Source organism: Bubalus kerabau, chromosome 8 (assembly GCF_029407905.1).
Source record: "Bubalus kerabau isolate K-KA32 ecotype Philippines breed swamp buffalo chromosome 8, PCC_UOA_SB_1v2, whole genome shotgun sequence".
NCBI classification, from domain to species: domain Eukaryota; kingdom Metazoa; phylum Chordata; class Mammalia; order Artiodactyla; family Bovidae; genus Bubalus; species Bubalus kerabau.
In genome coordinates this window covers 42,977,771-42,999,921 of record NC_073631.1, presented here as the reverse complement: position 1 = coordinate 42,999,921, position 22,151 = coordinate 42,977,771, and the positions used below count along the sequence as shown (strand labels likewise).

Genomic DNA, 22,151 nt, shown 5'->3' with positions numbered 1-22,151 from the left:
AAAATTGTTTATAAGAACCTCACATGTATTAAGTGAGACGAATTTGTCAACATTCTCCTCTCTTGCAAAAAACAGAACATACATTTGAAATTTAGCTTGATTTTTATTTCCTAGGACCCAACAATGTTGGCTTTACTACAACTCTCTACAGTTACCTCTGCTATATATATTAATTGGCTGTTTGGCAAAATATAAAGATATTCATGGATGATATCACACCATGATAAAACTATGTAAAAACATAAGCATGTATTAATGGCTCCATCTAAAGACCTTTAATTATAAGAAAGCAAATAGCAAAGCATTTCTTCCTTGCCAAAGGGAGAAAGGAATCAAATGACTTGGCTAATATCCTTAAGAAAATCAACAACATTTTTTTGGAAAGAGAATGTGCAAAGGAATATAAATTCTATATATTCTGCCTGTGGAAGTTTGTATGAATGGAAAAAAAAATTGAACAAAGAACAATTAAATATAGTAACTGTGGCCATGGGATATTATTGCGACAAAAGGTGAGACATGTTCATATATGCATCCATGGGAAAAATCTCTACATTAGAGAATTAAAAGAAAATAGTTTACTTCATGCAAAATTATTGGAATAATAGCTTCAGGGAACAAAAAAAAGTTCTTTTTTCACAACATTAAGCTTCATTCTACTATTGGTTTCCTAGAAGGCAACTGCAATATACTCTTTTGAATGTTTCTTTCACATTTTTCTGGATTTTTTCCTTTTCGATTTTGGTCCACAAATCTTGTGGGTAGCAAATATGCTCCAGTGAGCTCCTGTCCATTTTGAATTTTCTCTTAGAGGTGAATTATGAAACTGAAACAATAAAACCCTGAGCTGAGTCACTCCTGATAAGTACTCTTGCCAAAACACCATCTGGTGATACCTGAAGATCTTCTGTGGCCCTGCCTTATGGCAGGCTTTTTCAGAACCTTGTATTGATACCTAAACTGAATCAATAAATATAAAAGTTTAAGTTCCACACTTCTTCCACAAGGAAGAAGTCTAAGACAATAGGTGAAATGAATATAAGCTTCATTATAAACGTTAAATGTGGCAAATAGATCTTACATGCTGCAAGCATGGCAAAAATAAACAAACAAACAAAAAACCAACAGAAACCATTAAATGACTTGTGCACGTAAAGAGTTGCTCCATTTTTAAAATAATATTCAAGAATAATTTAATGTGTCCATTTCAGCAAGCTATTTGTAGAAATAAATATAGATTTATTCCTTGACTCTCTATATGAAATCTCACCTAAAGGAATACATTTTGTAAAAGCGTTGCACACTGAACACTTACTTATTCTTATATCCCTCTTGATTTTTGTTTCTGTGGTTATTTTTAATTACAAAGATACCAGTCATTACTGGTGATTTATACCTCTGGAATGTGCTGGCTAACCATAACCCTTTGCCGAGAATCTTTCTTTGGAAAAGCCCACATTGTATCTGGGAGCTACTCCAGACACTTGAATTATCATTATTTTAGCAGCATGCTGAGAATTCTGAAGGTTGGATCCACTTTGAACAGGGGTTATTACTAAAATCCATCATGAAAAGTGTCAGGGTGCAATAATAAAAGCAAAGCAGGAAATTTTTACCCAGTCAGGAATTCCTAAATTACAGTGTTTAAGAGTTCCGATCATTTTGCATTTACATTTTTTACCATATGTCCTGCAGAGGATTCAGAACACCAACACCCTTTGTCTCACTTTTGGCTGCACTCAAAGTACATGAATTCAAAGACCAAATATTTAAGTTTTGGATTTTTTTAAAGCACTCACTGTGGGATCTTTGCCAGCCATTTTGCACTCTTCGACTTTGATTGCAGATGCTGGCCAGAAAACCTGCTCAGAAAGGAAAACAAAGGTTGCATAATCTCATTTGTACATACGACAGCCCAATGTTCTTCATTTGCTTTATGCTAACAGATATTTAAAAGTTATTTCTATATTCATATTTCAAAATTCTTCTTTCATTTATGAATTCAAGTTAATGAAGGTTTTATTACTTTATTCTGGCAATTATGTTTTTGTTTCTTCCAGAATTTTTCCCTTAACAAGTCTTTCTATGATAAGGGCCCATTTACTAATAGTACAATTTTTCAAATAAGGAAATTATTAATATGCACAGTATAATGTGTATTTCCCTCCTTCTGATTTACAGTACACTTTTCACAACGGGTCATATCACAGTGAATTCATGTTCATATTGCCCTTTCATTTTTTTCAGTAAACTACAGAGCTAGGCCGGTAGATTTACCTGAAATTAGGTACTTCAAAAGCTAAAATGACTCGAATAAGGACTCTCTCTGACATTCTGTGACAGCATTCTAAGTTGCTGTAGCCTTGGACTAGGGCTGGTGGGGATGATTATTTTTTTAATTGTCATGTTAAAATAATAAATTCAGAAGTCTCCTTGTTGTAAAAAATTTATAATTAATCTACTTTTATTTCTTTACTCCAATGAACCTCATTTTATTTCCTTGCTGTGAAGTATTTAGGTTGGTGCAGAAGTAATTGTGGTTTTGCACTATTGAAATTTGCTGTTTAACATCAGAATATATTCAGAAATAAATATAGATATATTGTACAATTTAATGCAAATTTTTTGTTTTATGTTTTTTTCTAATGACTTATTACTTACTTTTAATTTTATATGTATTTTAGTCTATGGAATGGAGAAGGAAATGGCAACCTACTCCAGTATTCTTGCCTGGAGAATCCCAGGGACAGAGGAGCCTGGTGGGCTGCTGCCTGTGGGGTTGCACAGAGTTGGACATGACTGAAGTGACTTAGCAGCAGCAACAGACTATGGAAATAATATTAGACAAAAAGCAAATTTGAGTGATTTTCTTATTAAATTTCAAAATCAGTTGTAAAGCAGCAGAAACAACTTGCAAGATCAACAATGCATTTGGCCCGGGAACTACTAATGGTCATACAGTGCAGTGGTGGTTCAAGAATTTCTGCAAAGGAGACGAGAGCCTTGAAGATGAGCATGGTGCCTGGCCATCCCAAGCTGGCAACTACCAACTGAGAGTCATCACTGCAAACTGACAGTGACCAACTGAGATCCATCACTGAAGGTGATCTTCTTACAACTACATAAGAAGTTGCTGAAGAACTCAATGTCGATCATTCTAAGGTTGTCTGGCATTTGAAGCAAACTGGAAAGGTGAAAAAGCTTCAGGGTGTGGCATGAACTCACCGCAAATCAAAAAAATCGTTGTCTTGAAGTGTTGTCTTCTCTTTTCTGTGCAACAACAACAAATCATTTCTTGATTAGATTGCAACTGCTGATGACTAGCTCAGTAGTTGGACCTAGAAGAAGCTCCAAAGCACTTCCCAAACCAAACTTGCACCAAAAAAAAAGGTCATGGTCACTATTTGGTAGTCTGATGCTGGTCTGACCCACTACAGCTTTCTGAATCCTGGCAAAACCAATATATGTGAGAAATATGCTCAGCAAATTGATGAGATGCACTGAAAACCGCAACTCCTGCAGCCGACATTGGTCAAAGAAAAGGCCTGATTCTTCTCCACAACAATGCCTGACCACGTCACACAACCAATGCTTCAAAAGTTGAATGAATTGGGCTACAAAGTTTTGCTTCATCTGCTGTATTTACCTGATCTCTCAACTGACCACAACTTCTTCAAGCATCTAGACAACTTTTTGTATGGAAAATGCTTCCACAACCAGCAGAAGGCAGAAAATGTTTTCAAAGAGTTTGTTAAATCCTAAAGCAGAGGTTTTTATGCTACAAAAATAAACAAACTTACTTCTTATTGGCAAAAATGTGTTGATTGTAATGGTTCCTATTTTGATTAATAAAGATGTGTTGGAACCTAGTTTTAATGATTTAAAATTCATAGTCTGAAAACATAATTACATTTGCACCAACCTAGTACAATGAAATAGTTAACCCTTGAACAACTTGCTGGTTAGGGACACTGACCTTATATTCCAATTCCACATCTAAAATTCAATCAACCATGTAATATATAGTATTTATAACCCTCAACAATCTGCATGTAATTGGACCCATGCAGTTCTAATCCCTGCTGTACAGGCCACACTTGTTCACAGAACAGTGAATTTAATAACTGTGTTCCTTTGAAGGCTGTCTTGGACTACATACAGATGACAAGGTAGATTATCCTTTAAACTAACCATTTTTCATGCTATACTCCACGCTTCTCTTTTTTGCATTTGATGTATGTATACATGGGAAGTATTTTCTCACTTAGTTTCAAGTTTTAGATGGTTAAAACTATGAAAGTAGACATGGAGAACTGAATTTATTATATTTTCAGTCCTTGAAATAAGTACTAACTTTCAACTATTCATTGACATGTGGCCTATTCTAATGAAATTCATAATTTTTTTGTCGTATTTGAAAGTTTTAAAGAACAAGGCATCTAGGAACTCAGCACTGCCCTCATGAAAATGATAAACTTACACTCAAAGGTTCTTGACTTATGTTGTTAATATTCAAGGAAAGAATGTGATCTTTGCTGCCCACGTACATCCGGTCCTGATCTTCATCCATTAATAATATCCTGTAGTCCAAAGGGTGTTGGGATAGGCTGAAGTATTCAGATGTCTTGGTTTCTCGAAGCTCTGAAATGGTGAATACCACAAGTGAAAATTGAGAATCTTGATCTCATTATTTTAATGAAAATTATCTTACTGAAATATTTTTTAAAAAAAAGTAAAGATATATTTTCCTCTTACAACAAATTAATTTTAAAACAGTTATCTTATTGGATTTTTTTATTTATTGCCTTTATGCTGAATTAAAACATAAATCAATAAATGCAATGTTAAAGTTTATAGTAGTATTACTTGATTATAAAATTATACACATTTCATAAGATGTTTTTTAGTTTCTCATCAGCTCAAAACTAGTTAAGATAAATCAACCAAAAACAATTGAGTAGACTGAACAGAAACAAAAGCAACGACAGTGTAAATGTCTTCCTAGCTTCTCTTAATGTTTTATTGTTGGATTCAATATGTTCATCTTTTTAGGACTGTTATTTCCAACTTTAAATATTTATCATATACATATGTATCAAGAGAAAAATATGAATTTTCAAATGTTCTGAATTTTTAGATTTTCAGTATCTCAATGGTCAGTGACATATGTTCATTTAAATTCTTGTACATTAAATATGTGTCTGTATAGCTTAACTTTCAATACACTGAATGTGTGTGACAGTTAAAAAAATCAATAATCATTGTAGTTGGCTCAATTATCTTTCCAGTCAAAATGCTCCTCTGCACAATTAAAGACTTTTCCACTCAAATGGTTCAAGAGTTGTTTGTTCTTTTGATTATGATCTTTAGAAAGTGATAAACTCTACAAAACAGTCTGCTTTCAGGCATTACTCTTTCAATGTTGAACTATTTCTAAATTTTAGTTATTGAACAGCAAATACATTTCGAGAAATTCTCATAGGGCTGTGATTTGATTTAAAACCAAATTAAAAATTCTACGAATTCTTATAGGCAGCCATGAACTTCATTCTGTGAACATCCAAGCTCATGTGTGAAGACAGAGAACAACAAATTTAACCTGTTTATTGGGCACACCAGTTCAGAATGTCTGTCATAATGTCTTTCAGGTGGTTTTATATCTAGCCAATGATCTAAAAATACTATGGGAGCAGAATAGTGTTTATGAAGCCAGACTGTGGCACCAAACTTCCTGTGACATTGAGCAATTTACTGCACCTCACTGTGCCTTAATTTCTTCATTGGGAAAAAACAACAATAATGGTATGCTCTACTGAGAGTCTGTATGAAAATCAATAGAATTGATACATGTAAATATATATCTGAAATGAGTGACAAGCTATTCAATTATAATAATCTTTACTGTTGGTCTGAATAATCTGAATTACTAGTTATAGGAAAGCATGAAATTAGGAAAAAAAGATGCAAATTTTCCTATTTTTTCTTTTTCTTTCTTTTTTAATTTAAAAAGCTAGATTCCTAAAATTACTAACACATTCTCTTAAATCATTGTCTCTGACGTTCTGTCCACTCAGTGACAGTAAAGTCCAAGATTTTTTTATGTGGAAAGAACCATTAACAACTTAGTAAAGTATTTCAGAAGAATTTTAAGAAGTAAATCATGAGAGAAGACAAGAACAAAAGATACTGAAAGACCATTTAAATAAGAGACTCAGATGACAGATCTTTGGAAATAACAGACATGAGGGTGCGGCATGCTAACCCAGTTACTGAGCCTCACTAGATATCACAGGCAGCCAAGTGATGCAGCTGGCAGTCCTGGTGTAACAGGCCTGGAAACTGAAACACCTTCTTTCATGAGCAGAGTAAAAAAGAGTGGAGAGATGTCATTCAGGAAAAAAGTCAGTCCTTGCTAGATGAGAGGTTATTGTTGAAATAGGAAAAAAAACAAAAAAAATCCAAGACTTCAGAACATGGGAGAATATAAAATGCAACAAATGTCACTCAAAGGTTGAAGACACATTCTGCTTAAATTTGCCTAAAATCCAGAGTGTTTAATAAAGCTTGCTTTTCACCCCATGGAGGAGATTCATGATTTCGCAATTTCCCTGTTAAAACATCATTTGTAGGGTTCCAGTTGGGTGCAGGATCGGAGAAGGCAATGGCATCCCACTCCAGTACTCTTGCCTGGAGAATCCCATGGACAGAGGAGCCTGGTGGGCTGCCGTCTATGGGGTCGCACAGAGTCGGACACGACTGAAGTGACTTAGCAGCAGCAGCAGGATAGATTTTCAACAAACACCTCATGAATAAGTAACTCTCCAGTGAAATACATGGACTAAGTAAAACACAACTGAGTTCATCGCATCTGGGATCTAACCACCAGAATCTGAATGTTGGCCCTGCCATTTCACGTATGGATGTACTTGGCAAGTGCCTTTATCCCTCTAAACTCCAGTGTTTTCACCTGTTAAGTCAAGATAATAACAGTTCCTACATCACAGGGGTATTGTGAGGTTTAAATTGTTAATATGCATCAAGTGCTTAAGAGAGTACCTGTCTTATGGTGACGTGGGTTACATAGGTTACGTATTATTATGACTTGGGACAAGACACCAAGCTTCAGCCAGACAAGTAAGAAGGACAATTTGTTACACAGGGAGCAAATATGGAGGGGCCACACTGTCTGATTTATATTTATTAATATATATATAAAAGATTTATGCTTTTCACATGTAGAATCTACTCAACTTATTTGAGCAGGACTGTAAAATAATAAACTATCTTTAAGAATAATAATTTGAGCATGCAGGATAATTTGGGGGCATGTGAGACTGGAAAACTAGGAGATGCTCTTCCAGCTATGACGTTAATAAAGACCTGACATGCCAGAAATAGATGTGAGGGATACTTGAAGGATTTGGAATGATTTTATATGAAGCTGGCCTTTAGGTATAAGGAAGAGGCAATCATCTTCCAAAGTTGTAAACTAAGAACAGGATGAATTGAACATGGCCTTTACTGCTTTTGAGGGATTTGAAATGGAAATTTCTTTGGTAAAGAGATTGAGTGTTCATAGATTCAATTCAAACCAAAGCAGAAATATTCCACAAGCATGTAAAGTTTAGGTAACTAGTTTCCCATCAGAAATATAAAATCTTCAGAGAGAGACCTCCAGTTCCTCTCATGGATGATATGAAATTCTGAGAGTACGCAGGTCTGAAGAAGTTCTGGGTAGAAGCTCTGAAGAAGAGTAACTAGAAGCGAAAAGCAAAGAACCGAGACACATTGATTGTTGGATCCAAAAAGAGTAGCTCTGTAATCAAAATTCAAAGTGTGTCTTGAAGTACTGAAGCAATGTGATATTGTAGAGAAAGTACAGAACTGGAGTCAAACAGTTCTGAGGTTAAATCCCAGTTGCATCACTTACTGTTTAAAAAAAAATAAATAAAAAAACAAATTACCTCTTTTCTCCCAGGTTTCGATGTTCTCATCTACATACTGGTTATGTTAGTGCACAGCTCAAAGGATGCTGCGCTAGCACACGATAGGGGATCAGTGTGCTGGTTTCAGCAGGAAAGATCAGTGACCCTCTGTCTACCAGACATTTTCTTTTTCTTTCCTGTTGGCAGAACTGGTCTGTGCCAACTACAGTGGATCCCCTAGAAAGCTAGTGTCTACAATGTGGCCACATGACTAGTTCTGACCCAACAGACATAGAGAAAGTCTTCTGCAAGGTTACTGGAAGAGGGTCTTGGGTCTTAAAACTGACACAAAAAAAGAGGTGACTTCTTTTTCTGCCTCTGGACATTGGCATATTAGCACGATTTTTCAGCAGTTGCTGCTACCAAAAAGACTGTTTTCTGAGAATGCAGAAATTAAAAAAAAAAAACCACAACAACTTGAGTTCTCTAAGAAATCATTTAATGCCCTAACTACCCCTGGAACTGCTCTATTACAGGACTACTTCTTTTTTTGGCCATACTGCATGGCATGAAGGATTTTATTCCCCAATCAGGGATAGAAACTGCCCCCCATGCAGTGGAGGCTCCGAGTCTCAACCACTGGACCAGGGAAGTCTAAGGACTACTTCTGTTACATATGATTAAAGAAAAAAAAAATCCTTGAATTTTTTAAGGCATCTTGAGTTTCCAGTGTTCACAGCCCCTAACACCTTCTCACTCTTCCTGCCATGGTTTGTTGAGTTTGGGCATTTTTTTTTTTTTTCTTCTCAAAATATTCTTAATTTTTTCTTTCTTTTTGCCTTATTTTCCTAATCTATATTGAAATAAAACCAAGACTGTTTATAAAACTGAGCTGGGAAAACAGCCTCAACCAAATTTTATTTGCAAGTAACAAACAATGGCAGTTTTCTTTACCTATTTCATTAGAAAATAATCAATTTCTTGCATTAAATTCAAATACCAGAGGGAGAAATAACTGCATTAACTTAAGACCTTTCTGGTCCAAGGATTTTATCTGTTTTTGTGGGCCATAAAGCTATCTTCAAATTTAATTACCTGTAGCTCATTGACAGCTGTTAACCAAGGAAGATTTACTTTAGAAGTACCTCGGTTAGAAGCCTAAAAGCAGAGGTTATTTTTTTAAACTCTATTTAAATTGCTGTTAGTTAGCCAAAATTGAACTTTGGTGCCTGGGAAAAACTAAAAAAAATATAAACAAACATTTTTTTTTTCCCCTTAAAGAATAAAGAGAGGAGTTCAAAGCATCCAGAATTTTTATCTATAAAAAGAACAAATAATTCATCATTTTGACTTAACACAGATCCAACTTAAGTCAATGAATGATTCAATAATTTGACCACAATTACAGAAAATAACTGATACAATGATTTGGCAACAGTGAGAGAAGGAAATCACAATTACTAGTCTCTCATCTAAACAAGTCAAAGAATGGCACTGTCCTGCATCTGTCTCTTTATATCTTAATAATTATGTCATCCTTTTTACAGCATTGAAAGTATATCCAGTTGAACTGTTTCTCAGGACACGTTCAACTGATTGAGAAGGAACTTTGAGAGTAAGTGGTATTAGAAAATGCAGTGGCCCCACAAAGGGCAGTATAGGTCTCTAAGTCCCTGGGAAGAATTCCTGGGAAACAGTATTAAAACAAACAACCAACCACAACAAAACCTGCACGTTTCTAGTTTGAAATCCACATTATTGTAGAGTTCAAGAGTAGAAAATTATTGTAATGTCTTCCATGCCAGGGAGGGAAATTTTGTAGCATTATATGCTTACCTGGAATTCCTGTTTTGATACGGAAACCATTGTGAGCCTTAAGAATTTAACCAAGGCTGGGAGAACAAGACGTTTCCCCAAAATATAAACTCTAGCAATACAAATTTCTAGAACCACTTGAATATTGTCAACATCTTACTATAGCAATTAAAACATAGTTTAATATGCAGAATGTATTCTCTCTGTTAACAACACTCTTTCCCTAATGATATTAAGAATTAACCTTTGTATTCTTGGGCTTCTCTTGTGGCTCAGCTGGTAAGGAATCTGCATGCAATGCGGGAGACCTGGGTTTGATCCTTGGGTTGGGAAGATACCCTGGAGAAGGGAAAGGGTACCCACTCCAGTATTCTGACCTGGAGAATTCCATGGACTATACAGTACCTGGGGTCGCAAAGAGTCAGACATGACAGAGTGACTTTCACTTTGTACTCTGTTAGTGATCTTAACAATTCCAAGGTGACTAAGTCAATAAGAACGTATTCCTATGATGCAGAATGTGATCTTGGTGGAGGAAAGATGGGAAAGTCTAGGATTCTCTTCTATGAATAATATATATCTGTTAAACTACTAAGTAGAGGAACTTGTTCCCTCAGAATACTATCTATCTTATTTTTCAGGCTATTATAAATTTCAAAACAAACAAAAGAGTGCTTGATTGAAAAATCAACTCCTAGGAGTCTCCTTATGAAAAGCATATGCAACAGTCATTTAAAATTATATTTAGTTATAATATCTCATGATGTTATTAATTTATATATTCAATGCATATTTATTGAGCCCTTATCAAGGCACATGCTTACTCCTTGGAAGGAAAGTTATGACCAACCTAGATAGCATATTCAAAAGCAGAGACATTACTTTGCCAACAAAGGTCCGTCTAGTCAAGGCTATGGTTTTTCCAGTGGTCATGTATGGATGTGAGAGTTGGACTGTGAAGAAAGCTGAGCATCGAACAATTGATCCTTTTGAACTGTGGTGTTGGAGAAGACTCTTGAGAGTCCCTTGGACTGCAAGGAGATCCAACCAGTCCATCCTAAAGGAGATCAGTCCTGGGTGTTCATCGGAAGGACTGATGCTGAAGCTGAAACTCCAATACTTTGGCCACCTCATGCAAAGACTTGACTCATTGGAAAAGACCCTGATACTGGGAGGGACTGGGGGCAGGAGAAGAAGGGGACGATAGAGGATGAGATGGCTGGATGTCATCACCGACTTGATGGACACGAGTTTGGGTAAACTCCGGGAGTTGGTGATGGACAGGGAGGCCTGGAGTACTGCAGTCCACGGTGTCACAAAGAGTCGGACACGACTGAGCGACTGAACTGAACTGAACTATCATGGCAACTACATATCTGCTCACAAAAGAGGACACTAATATGAAAATATCAAGCCTCTATGACAATTATAAATCTTGCTTTGTTCTTGTTTTTCAGTCACTAAATGGGGGATGACTCTTTGCAGCTCCATGGATTGCAGTATGCCAGGCTCCCCTGTCCTTCACTATCTCCCTGAGTTTGCTCAAATTAATGTCCATTGAGTCGGTCATGTTCTCCAATCATCTCATCCTCTGTCACCCACATCTTCTTTGACATTCAATTTTTCCCAGCATCAGGGTCTTTCCCAATGAGTCAGCTCTTTCCATCAGGTGGCCAAAGTACTGGAGCTTCAGCTTCAGGATTAGTCCTTCCAATGAATATTCAGGGTTGAATAAAGGAAATTTAGCACTGACTGGCTTGATCTCCTTGCAGTCCAAGGGATTCTCAAGAGTCTTCTTCAACACCACAATTTGAAAGCATAAATTCTTCAGCCCACTCAGCTGTCCTTATAGTCCAACTCTCACATCCACACATGACTACTGGAAAAACCATAGCTTTGACTATATGGACCTTTTTTTGGCAAAGTGATGTCTCTGCTTTTTAATATACTATCTAAGTTTGTCACAGCTTTCCTTCCTTCCTCCCAAAGAGCAAGCATCTTTTAATTTCATGGCTGCAGTCACCATCCACAGTGATTTTGGAAAGCAAGGAAATAAATTATGTCACCTCTTCTACTTTTCCCCCTTCTGTTTACCTTGAAGTGATGGGACTGGATGCCACGATCTCAGGTTTTATTTTTTAAATGTTGAGTTTTAAGCCAGCTTTTTCACTCTTCTCTGTTAATTTTGTTTGGTTAAGTCCATCATGTCAGTTTCCTTACCATAAACCTCTCCTCCCCTATCTGCAGAATGCACACCAACAGATTTTAAAGAAAATCCTTAGCATAACTTTTACTTTGGACATTGCTACCCAGGAAACCATTTCCTCTCCTAATTGTCTTATCTCAGAAGAATTTTAAGTAGGGTGCTCTTAAGTGACCCATTCTCTCCTGGAGGCTTACTATCTTGAAACTAGGATAGAAATTGAACTTCACCTACCCCTTTAGGACAAACAGGCAGATAAAGATAAGAGCACTGAAACTTCAGCAGGCTGACACTATAGTTCCTAATTTCTAAGACAAAGAGAGACCAGAAGGAATGTAGTAAAAGTGCATTTATTCAAAAATAATAGTCCCAAATAGCTACCATTTGTGGGATTAACAGTAGGAGTAATTAACTATTCTGGGTACTTAAAAAGCTTATTCCCATTTAAAACCTTTGTGTTAGGCTTTAATACTATTCCTACTCCATATTTAAGGAAACTTTAGAGAGCTTCCCTGGTGGCTCAGATGGTAAAGCGTCTGCCTGCAATGCGGGAGACCTGGGTTTGATCCCTGGGTTGGGAAGATCTCCTGAAGAAGGAAATGGCAACCCACTCCAGTACTCTTGCCTGGAGAATCCCAAGAATGGAGGACCCTGGTTGGCCACAGTCCATGGGGTTGCAAAGACTCGGACACGACTTCACTTTCACTTTCAACTTCAGTTAATTTGAGCAATCTAACCAAGGCCATATAGTAATGAATACTGATAGAAGAGGCCAGAGCCAGGAATCAAAGCTTGGTGGGTTACTTCATCTGTGAAGTCAGTCAGACACCCCTTTGCTTTTCAAATGAGACTGACAACTTAAACACTTATTTATTGGGTTTTTATCCAATCATAACTTTTGACCTGCACATGAGTCTGTGTGTTACCTAGTCCAAGCTTGGTCTGCTTGCACCATGACAGGCCAATTAATGAGAGATAAAGCGTTGAGGCAAGGAATATGACTTTATTCAGAAAGTTGGATGAGCAAGAAGATGGCAGACTAATGTCGCAAAATAATCATCTCACAGGGGAAAGATATACTCAACTGAATTGCAGAGTTCCAGAGAATAGCAGGCAGAGACAAGAAAGAATTCTTAGGTGAATGATGCAAAGAAATAGAGGAAAACAATAGAATGGGAAAGACTACAGGTCTCTTCAAGAATATTGGAGATACCAAAGGAACATTTCATGCAAAGATGGGCATAAGAAAGGACAGAAATGACAAGGAGCTAACAGAAGCAGAAGATATTAAGAAGAGGTGGCAAGAATACACAGAAGAACTGTACAAAAAAGACCTAATGACCCAGATAACCACAATGGTATGCTCATTCACCTAGAGCCAGACATCCTGGAGTGTGAAGTCAAGTGGGCCACAGGAAGCATAACTACAAACAAAACTAGTGAAGGTGATGGAATTACAGCTGAGCTACTTAAAAATTCTAAATGATGATGCTGTGAAAGTGCTGCACTCAATATGCCAGCAAATTTGGAAAACTCAGCAGTGGCCACAGGACTGGAAAAGGTCAGTTTTCATTCCAATCCCAAATAAAGAAAATGCCAAAGAATGTTCAAACTACTGCACAACTGCATTCATTTCACATGTCAGCAAGGTAATAATCAAAATCTTTCAAGCTAGGATTCAACAGTATGTAAATGGAGAATTTCCAGATGTACTAGCTGGATTTAGAAAAGGCAGAGGAACCAGGAATCAAATTGTCAACATCTGTTGGATCATTGAGAAAGTAAGGGAATTCCAGAAAAACATCTACTTCTGCCTCATTGACTATGCTAAAGCATTTGACTTTGTGGATCACAACAAACTGTTGAAAATCCTTAATGAGATGGGAATGCCAGACCACTTTACCTGCCTTGTAAGAAACCTGTATGCAGGTCAAGAAGCAACAGTTAGAACCAGACATAAAACAACAGACTGGTTGAATACTGGGTAAGGAGTAGGTCAAGGCTGTATATTATAACCCTGCCTATTTAACTTCTATGCAGAGTATATTATGAGAAATGCCAAGCTGGAATGAATCACAAGCTGGAATCAAGATTGCTGGGAGAAATATCAACAGCCTCAGATATACAGATGAAATGAAGTGAAAGTCGCTCAGTCATGTCCAACTCTTTGCGACTTCATGGACTGCAGCCTGCCAGGATCCTCTGTCCATGGATTCTCCAGGCCAGAATACTGGAGTGGGTAGTCATTTTTTCTGCAGGGGATCTTTGCAACCCAGGAATCAAACCCAGGTCTCCTGCACTGCATGCAGATTCTTTGCCATCTGAGCCACCAGGGAAGCCCCAGATATGCAGATGATACCACTCTAATGGCAGAAAGTGAGGAGGAACTAAAAAGCCTCTTGACGAGGATGAATGAGGAGAGTGAAGAAGTCAGCTTAAATCTCAATATTTATAAAACTAAAATCATGGCATCTGGTCTCAACACTTCATGGAAAATAGACGGGGAAAAAGTGGAAAACAGTAACAAATTTTATTTTCCTGGGCTCCAAAATCACTGCAGACAGTGACTGCAGCCATAGAATTACAAGACGCTTGCTCCTTGGAAGACAAGATATGACGAACTTAGCGTATTATAAAAGCAAAGACCACTTTACCACTAAAGGTCCATATAGTCAAAGCTATGGTTTTTCCAGTAGTTATGTACCAGTTTGAGAGTTGGACCATAAAGAAAGCGGAGTGCCGAAGAAGTGATGCCTTCGAGTTGTACTGCTGGAGAAGACTCTTCAGAATCCCTTGGACAGCAAGGAGATCAAATGATTCAATGCTAAAGGAAATCAATCCTGAATATTCAGTGGAAGGACTGTTGCCAGAGCTCCAATACTTTGGTCACCTGATTGGAAGAGCCGAATCACTGATGACGACCCTGATGCTAGGGAAGATTGAAGGCAAGAGAAGAGGGTAGCAGAGGATGAGATGGTTAGATATCATGACCAACTCAGTGGACATGAATTTGAGCAAATTCTGAGAGAGTGTAGGACAAAGGAGTCTGGTATTCTGCAGTCCATGGGGTTGCAAAGGGTGGGACATGACTTAGCTACTGAACAATATCAACATAATAACAAAAGCAACTGAAAACAAAGGTTAAAGTCAAAGAAAGAGATCTATCATGGAGTCAGAATTGGATCTTTCCTGCAACATGTTCAGTGTCAAATATAGTATAACAAATGTCTTAGTCTCTCAAATTTTCTTTATTTGCCAGTTTGATGAGTGAGGGGGCTACATGGGATGAGGGGAGGAACACATTTTCCATACAATTGAGAACAGTCAAATTCTCAGTGATGCTATTCTCATTAAATCATCATAGCAAGTCTGAGAAGAATAAAAGTGAGAGCAGTCAGACATAGATTTCTGTAAGAGGTAAAAGGTTCCACTTTTCTGTTTTTGATGGATGGGCATGATTGGCTAAGTGGAAGCAAATTGCAAAAGGGATGAAAGAAAGAGTAAGTGATAGACGTCTATTCTGTGAGTCTGGCCAAGGAAGGGCAAAGGTAAACACAGAATGTATCTCCCAGGCATTGCATCAGAGGGAAAATTAATCAATATAAGGATGAATCTCATCTGTTTATCAGTATAATTATCAATAGTGCCCTCTTTAGACTGAAGAGATTCATGTTTAAATGATCATTTTAATCATATGTTCTCTCTTCCTGTTTTGAATAGCTTTATATTACTTTTAGAACAAAATCAATAATTTTTAACATGGCTTTTGAGGGCTGATGTAATCTGGTTCAAGACTATCTCACTAGAAAATCTCAATCATCACTATTTGTTCACTTCGTTTGTGTTCTCCTTCTTCTGACCTTTTCACATCTTCAAACTTGCCTTCCTCCTTTCTGCCTCAGGGGCTTTGTATTAATACATGCTATTCATCCTGCTGACAGGATTTTTCCTGCCTTTTACTAGCTCCTACTCATAACTAAAGCAGTAATTTCAATGTAATTTAAATTGGACTGCTTCATAAAGGTTTTCCTGACCCTCTAGATGATGTCAGGTTTCAGATCTGATGATAGTTGCTTTATTTCCCTTAGAATTTTCTCTTCTCTTAAAGGCTGCTTGGAATATCATTTGAAATAGTTTAGATGTCATGGATTAGGGGTTGGAGGACTACACTGTATGACTTGCTAAGACCCACTCTGTCTTCTGTCTAGTTTTGCAGATGAAACTGCCTCTAACTAAGAGACAGAATTCTTCATTTATTCACATTCTACCTTCTTTTACTGTTGAGTTGAGTTTTATGACCTTTTAATCTCACATGCTAGTAAAGTAATGCTCAAAATTCTCCAAGCAAGGCTTCAGAAATACGTGAAATGTGAACTTCCAGATGTTCAAGCTGGTTTTAGAAAAGGCAGAGGAACCAGAGATCAAATTGCCAACATCTGCTGGATCATGGAAAAAGCAAGAGAGTCCCAGAGAAACATCTATTTCTGCTTTATTGACTATGCCAAAGCATTTGACTGTGTGGATCACAATAAACTGTGGAAAATTCTTCAAGAGATTGGGAATACCAGATCACCTGACCTGCCTCTTGAGAAACCTATATGCAGGTCAGGAAGCAACAGTTAGAACTGGACATGGAACAACAGACTGGTTCCAAATAGGAAAAGGAGTTCGTCAAGGCTGTATATTGCCACCCTGCTTATTTAACTTATATGCAGAGTACATCATGAGAAAGGCTGGGCTGGAAGAAGCACAAGCTGGAATCAAGATTGCCGGGAGAAATATCAATCACCTCAGATATGCAGATGACACCACCTGGCAGAAAGTGAAGAGGAACTAAAAAGCCTCTTGATGAAAGTGAAAGTGGAGAGTGAAAAAGTTGGCTTAAAGCTCAACCAACATTCAGAAAACGAAGATCATGGCATCTGGTCCCATCACTTCATGGGAAATAGATGGGGAAACAGTGGAAACAGTGTCAGACTTTATTTTTTGGGGCTCCAAAATACTGCAGATGGTGACTGCAGCCATGAAATTAAGACGCTTACTTCTTGGAAGGAAAGTTATGACCAACCTAGATAGCATATTCAAAAGCGGAGACATTACTTTGCCAACAAAGGTCCATCTAGTCAAGGCTATGGTTTTTCCAGTGGTCATGGGTGGATGTGAAAGTTGCACTGTGAAGAAAGTTGAGCACCGAAGAATTGATGCTTTTGAACTGTGGTGTTGGAGAAGACTCTTGAGAGTCCCTTGGACTGCAAGGAGATCCAACCAGTCCATTCTGAAGGAGATCAGCCCTGAGTGTTCATTGGAAGGACTGATGCTGAAGTTGAAACTCCAATACTTTGGCCACCTCATGAGAAGAGTTGACTCATTGGAAAAGACTCTGATGCTGGGAGGGATTGGGGGCAGGAGGAGAAGGGGACGACGGAGGATGAGATGGCTGGATGGCATCACCAACTCGATGGACACGAGTTTGGGTGAACTTCGGGAGTTGGTGATAGACAGGGAGGCCTGGCGTGCTTCAGTTCTTGGGGTTGCAAAGAGTCGGACACGATTGAGCAACTGAACTGAACTGAACTGAATCTTGCTAAATTAGAAGCATGAACCAATAAAATGAGAAAAACTGTTATTGAATTTTTAAAAATTAATGTTTTCATGATAATAATTTATTACTATGAAAATTTATAGTGTAGGGGGTAGGAGAAAAGGCAAAATGTTTAAATGAACCAAGTGGAGCTGAATTTCTAGCTTCACCATTTGTTGACACAGGGCTTGGTTTGCCCCCCTTCACCCAATTACCCCTTTCTACTTCCCCCGCCTTACGTTATGCATTCACAAAATAGAAGGAAGAATGAGATTATTTATTAACCAGAATGATCTCCAGTGTTCCCTGTGGCAATAAAAATGTCCATGAAACTAATTCCTTTTTATGTGGTTACAAGTATTATCTACTATTGCAAAATATCTATAAAGCCAATGTAATCCTTCTCATTACTATAAATCTGATAAAAAGAAAGAGCCTCTCTAAATATCTATCTTAGAAACATATTTATACACAGTAATACTGTGTCCTTTCTAGAAAAATAAGCTAAACCAAAAACCGAGGCTTCCCCCACCCCCACCTAAAGCATATTCCATTTGTGTTGTGTGATTCAGTCAGCCACAAACGTATAAATTCTGACTTCTCTTTCTCTAAGCTTACTTGAGAGACATGGAAGCCGACTTCAAACACGTTAGATGCCAATCTTTGGCCCAATGTATGGCAAGTGGTGGCTGGAGTCTATCTCAGAATAAGGAAAATATACAATTTGGGAATGGCTGAGATGTCTTGAGAGTCTTTAAACTAGTCTGGAAAGTAGAACCAAATCTACTGCTAAGCTGTAGAGGACAGCACTGATGAGCTGAAATGTCTTTATCTTTGACATTTCAACTATCAGGAAGGCTTTAGAGTGCCCACTTAAGATGTAAACAAGGGAGATAAACATGTGGAGGAGGAAACACTTCATCTGACACCTTCTTTCTAGAGCTCTTGACACTTTTGGAAAAGCTTCTTTGGGGAAAGTTATTAAAACAAAACAAAACAGTGGGTCCAAGGTGAGAACAGTAGGTAGGGAGACAACAGCTCAGATTCAGATGTTTGCAGTGGGGAGGGGTGAAGAACTCACACTGTAAATCAAGCTAGCAAAATTCCAGGGCAGAGAGAATACAACAGACCCTGCGTTCCTCAACTCTAATCCCCAAGTGAACCACTGCCTACGCAAAGCATCACATGGAAAGATTTTTACAGTAGCACTTAACACTTGATAGACATTTAATACTTGTCTACCACAACATTTAATCACTCTCAATAAAACATTCTTTGGATACCTTGAAGCCCTCCAGTGGGAATTTCTAGTTAGCATACTTGATTAGAGCAAGAACGGCAGGCGATTCTATGTGTTAATGAAGTCTCTCTTCCTGTCTCACCCCCATAAAGTTCTTTGACCCTTCATGCTACAGTTCCCTATGATGTAAAGTGAAAGTGAAAGAAAGTGAAGTCGCAACCCCATGGACTGTGGCCCACCAGGCTCCTCTGTCCATGGGATTCTCCAGGCAAGAATACTGGAGTGGGTTGCCATTTCCTTCTCCAGGGGATCTTCCCAACCCAGGGATCGAACCCAGGTCTCCCGCATTGCAGGCAGATGCTTTAACCTCTGAGCCACCAGGGAAGCCTACATTAAAAAGATGATGTAAAGCTTACATTAAAAAATATATATATACACACCCACACATAACAGGTTGTTCACAAAATTCAGACATTTTTGAGGTACCTATTTATTCCATCATTCAAGAGACAGTATATGAGAAAGGGGTCAGTAAAAGATGAAAATTCTTGGTCTTTCCCCTCAAAACGGATAGTTCAATGATGGAGGTACACGAATAACTGTAGTGCAAGATGACTCATGAAGTTAAGGGAGCATTGAGGAAGGAAGATTAGAGCTTTCTGGAAATAACAAGCAAATCTTAAATAGAAGGACATGCCTGACCTTATTTCTTCATTCAACAAATATTAGTTGAGCTACTCTATTAAATTAATAACCATAATAATAAATGCATGTGTGTGCATGCTAAATTGCTCGGTCGTTTCCAACGCTGTGTGTCCCTGTGGACTGCAGCCTGCCAGGCTCCTCTGTCCATAGGATTCTCCAGACAAGAATACTGGAGTAGGTTGCCATGCTCTCCTCCAAGGGATCTTCTGACCCCAGTGATGGAACCCGTGTCTCCTGCAGCTCCTGCCTTGCAGGCAGATTCTTTACCACTGAGCCATCAGGGAAGCCACACAGTATGGCAAAAGACAGGATAAATGTTTAAGGCAAGGGCAGTTGCTTTACATCAGGGATCAGAAAAAGCTTCTGTGAGAGTCACATAAGCAGTGATCTGAAGGATAAACATGTTAATAAAGAGATGAGTATTTTCCAGGGAGAAGAAAAAGCTTATGTTGAAACACTGAGGTGGGAAATTCAAATATATTTAGAATTTTATAGAGTTGATAAAATAGAGGATTTGGGTGGGCACAAGCAAGGAAACAACCAGGAAGCAAAATTGCAAAATTCTTGAATGTCACGCAAGTAACATTTAAAGATACAAATTCCTCCTATGTCAAACTAAAGTGATTGAATTTTTTCAGAGTTGCTTGAGAAACCAATGAAAAAAATCTAAGAAAGCTCATTACATGATAACTTACAAGATATACAAAGATCATTCTACTAGTAAAGAATTGTCAGGAGTGAGATTATTTTATAATGCAATATTAAGTAAATAAAGTAGAATAAAACCTTTTGTATAACTAAACTATAAGATGCCTGCATAGAAATAAATGTGCATGGACAGAAGTCTTGGAAAAAATTCAACTTATTAACATTCTTCTTCATGATACGTTGAGTTAGAAATAAGAGACTGATAATACTGATGGATCAATTCAACATTCTGTCAGTTTAAAGAACTGTAATTACTCCTTAATCAAGAACCAAGCAGCACAAACTTTCTCTACAGACATTTGTAATTTAAATACATTCTCATAATGGACTCTGGTTGCACTGCATATAACAAAACGCTGAACTAGACAAGCAAAGAAATACCAGTTATCACTAACTGGAAAACAGCTATATATTGCCAAAATTTTTCAATCTCTAGATTCTTAGAGCATGATGGAAGACCACCCACAAATTTCAGCAGACAATCTGGAAATTAACCACCCACTTCCTCCAACTTATCAAAATTCTTGAACTCTATTTTCACTTGATGCATCTTTAAACCCATTTTCCTTTGCACACAGGAAAAAAATATAATAAACTGTATACCACAAAATCTCAAATCTAAAGAACCAGACTTTATGAACAAAGAATACTGAGATGTTTTCCTAAAGAGACAGCTATTTTATCTAAACACTATTTAATTCAACATGACTCATTGTTTAGCCAAGTTACTGCATTTGGCTTAAAAACAAAGAAACAACTTTGGAAAAATGTAGAGGACAGAGGAGACATGTTCATTTCACTTTAAACACATTCATCAGTCATTCAAAGCAGAAGCCCCCTTTTCTCTTTTTCTCTTGTATCTGTATCTCCTGACACTGTCTAAAGTACAAGGTCAGCGACTGCAGCACTCAGCTGCTGGAGAGGAGAGTTAAACAGTCCTTGGGAGTGTGCCTCTACATAGTAAAAGAGCTACCCGGTGATTCTTTTCAAGAGACGCACAAAGGATCTGACCAAGTTTCCTGCAACTTTGAAAAGCCCAAGACTCATCATATATACAATGGCTTTTCAATGTATATGTAAGAGGTTTCTCTTTACTTCATCCTATATTGGGAAACCTTTTGTTTCCAAATCTCACATGATCCGATTTTGAGATGGAGTGGATGCAGCCTTACTCAATCTTTCAAAATAAAAGATCAGTGTTGCACTTTTCTGCTTTTGCTCTGGGACAAAATATTTATCATTCCTGCACGCACTTCAAGGATAAGAGCAGATTATAGACTCAAAGCTTATTTATTTTACAAAATGCTGTTGCTTCCATGAGGTAAGCATTAGCCAAGGCTGTCTCTTTATTTTTCAGGGTACAAGTAAAATCTTTTGGAGGAAATAAGGCACATTTAAAAGAGGAAGTAACAAGCTATTAAAAGCCAAAAGTTTGACCTGAATATTAACAGCTCACTGTCGCCTTTTTAATGTGGACGGAAGTTTGATTCACCTGATTGATAACCATTTTTATCCCTGAATCTCAGAAAGCACAACATACTTTTATTAGGCAAAATGACAGGTGTAGATAGTTGGAATAGTGTTATTTGAGGGATTTCACCTTACACATTCAAGTGACTTAGCAAAACTAAGTCAAACAAGCCACTTAATGTCCTAAAACCAGAAGAGTGGATAAACAGGTTTTAGGTAGGCATTTACCTTTGGCTTATATTCACCGAATATATACAAGTTGTACTTCCCTAATTGGAAAACTCTACAAGCATGATTACTCATAATAAACATGAAAGCAACCAAGATTGTCTTTTAACACCCAAGTGGAAAATTAAGCCAGTACAATTCACACCCCAAAAGTGTTTTATCCCACTATATGTTGTTGTTGTTTAGTCGCTCAGTTGCATCTTTTGCAACCCGATGGACTGCAACCCGCCACACTGCTCTGTTCATGGGATTTCCAGGCAAGAACACTGCAGCAGG

At 37.7% G+C, this 22,151-nt stretch overlaps 1 protein-coding gene across 2 annotated transcripts in view; it reads right to left on the bottom strand.

Moving 5' to 3' along the window:
- Positions 1 to 22,151, bottom strand: part of SEMA3C (semaphorin 3C) — a 213,517-nt gene that overhangs the window by 95,922 nt on the left and 95,444 nt on the right. For both annotated transcript variants that reach the window (XM_055590119.1, XM_055590118.1), the window contains exons 3-4: positions 4,481 to 4,641; positions 1,800 to 1,862 (exon numbers count right to left, since the gene is read on the bottom strand). In XM_055590119.1, coding sequence (XP_055446094.1) covers positions 1,800 to 1,862; positions 4,481 to 4,641 — 224 coding nt within the window. The remainder of the gene's footprint in view (positions 1 to 1,799; positions 1,863 to 4,480; positions 4,642 to 22,151) is intronic.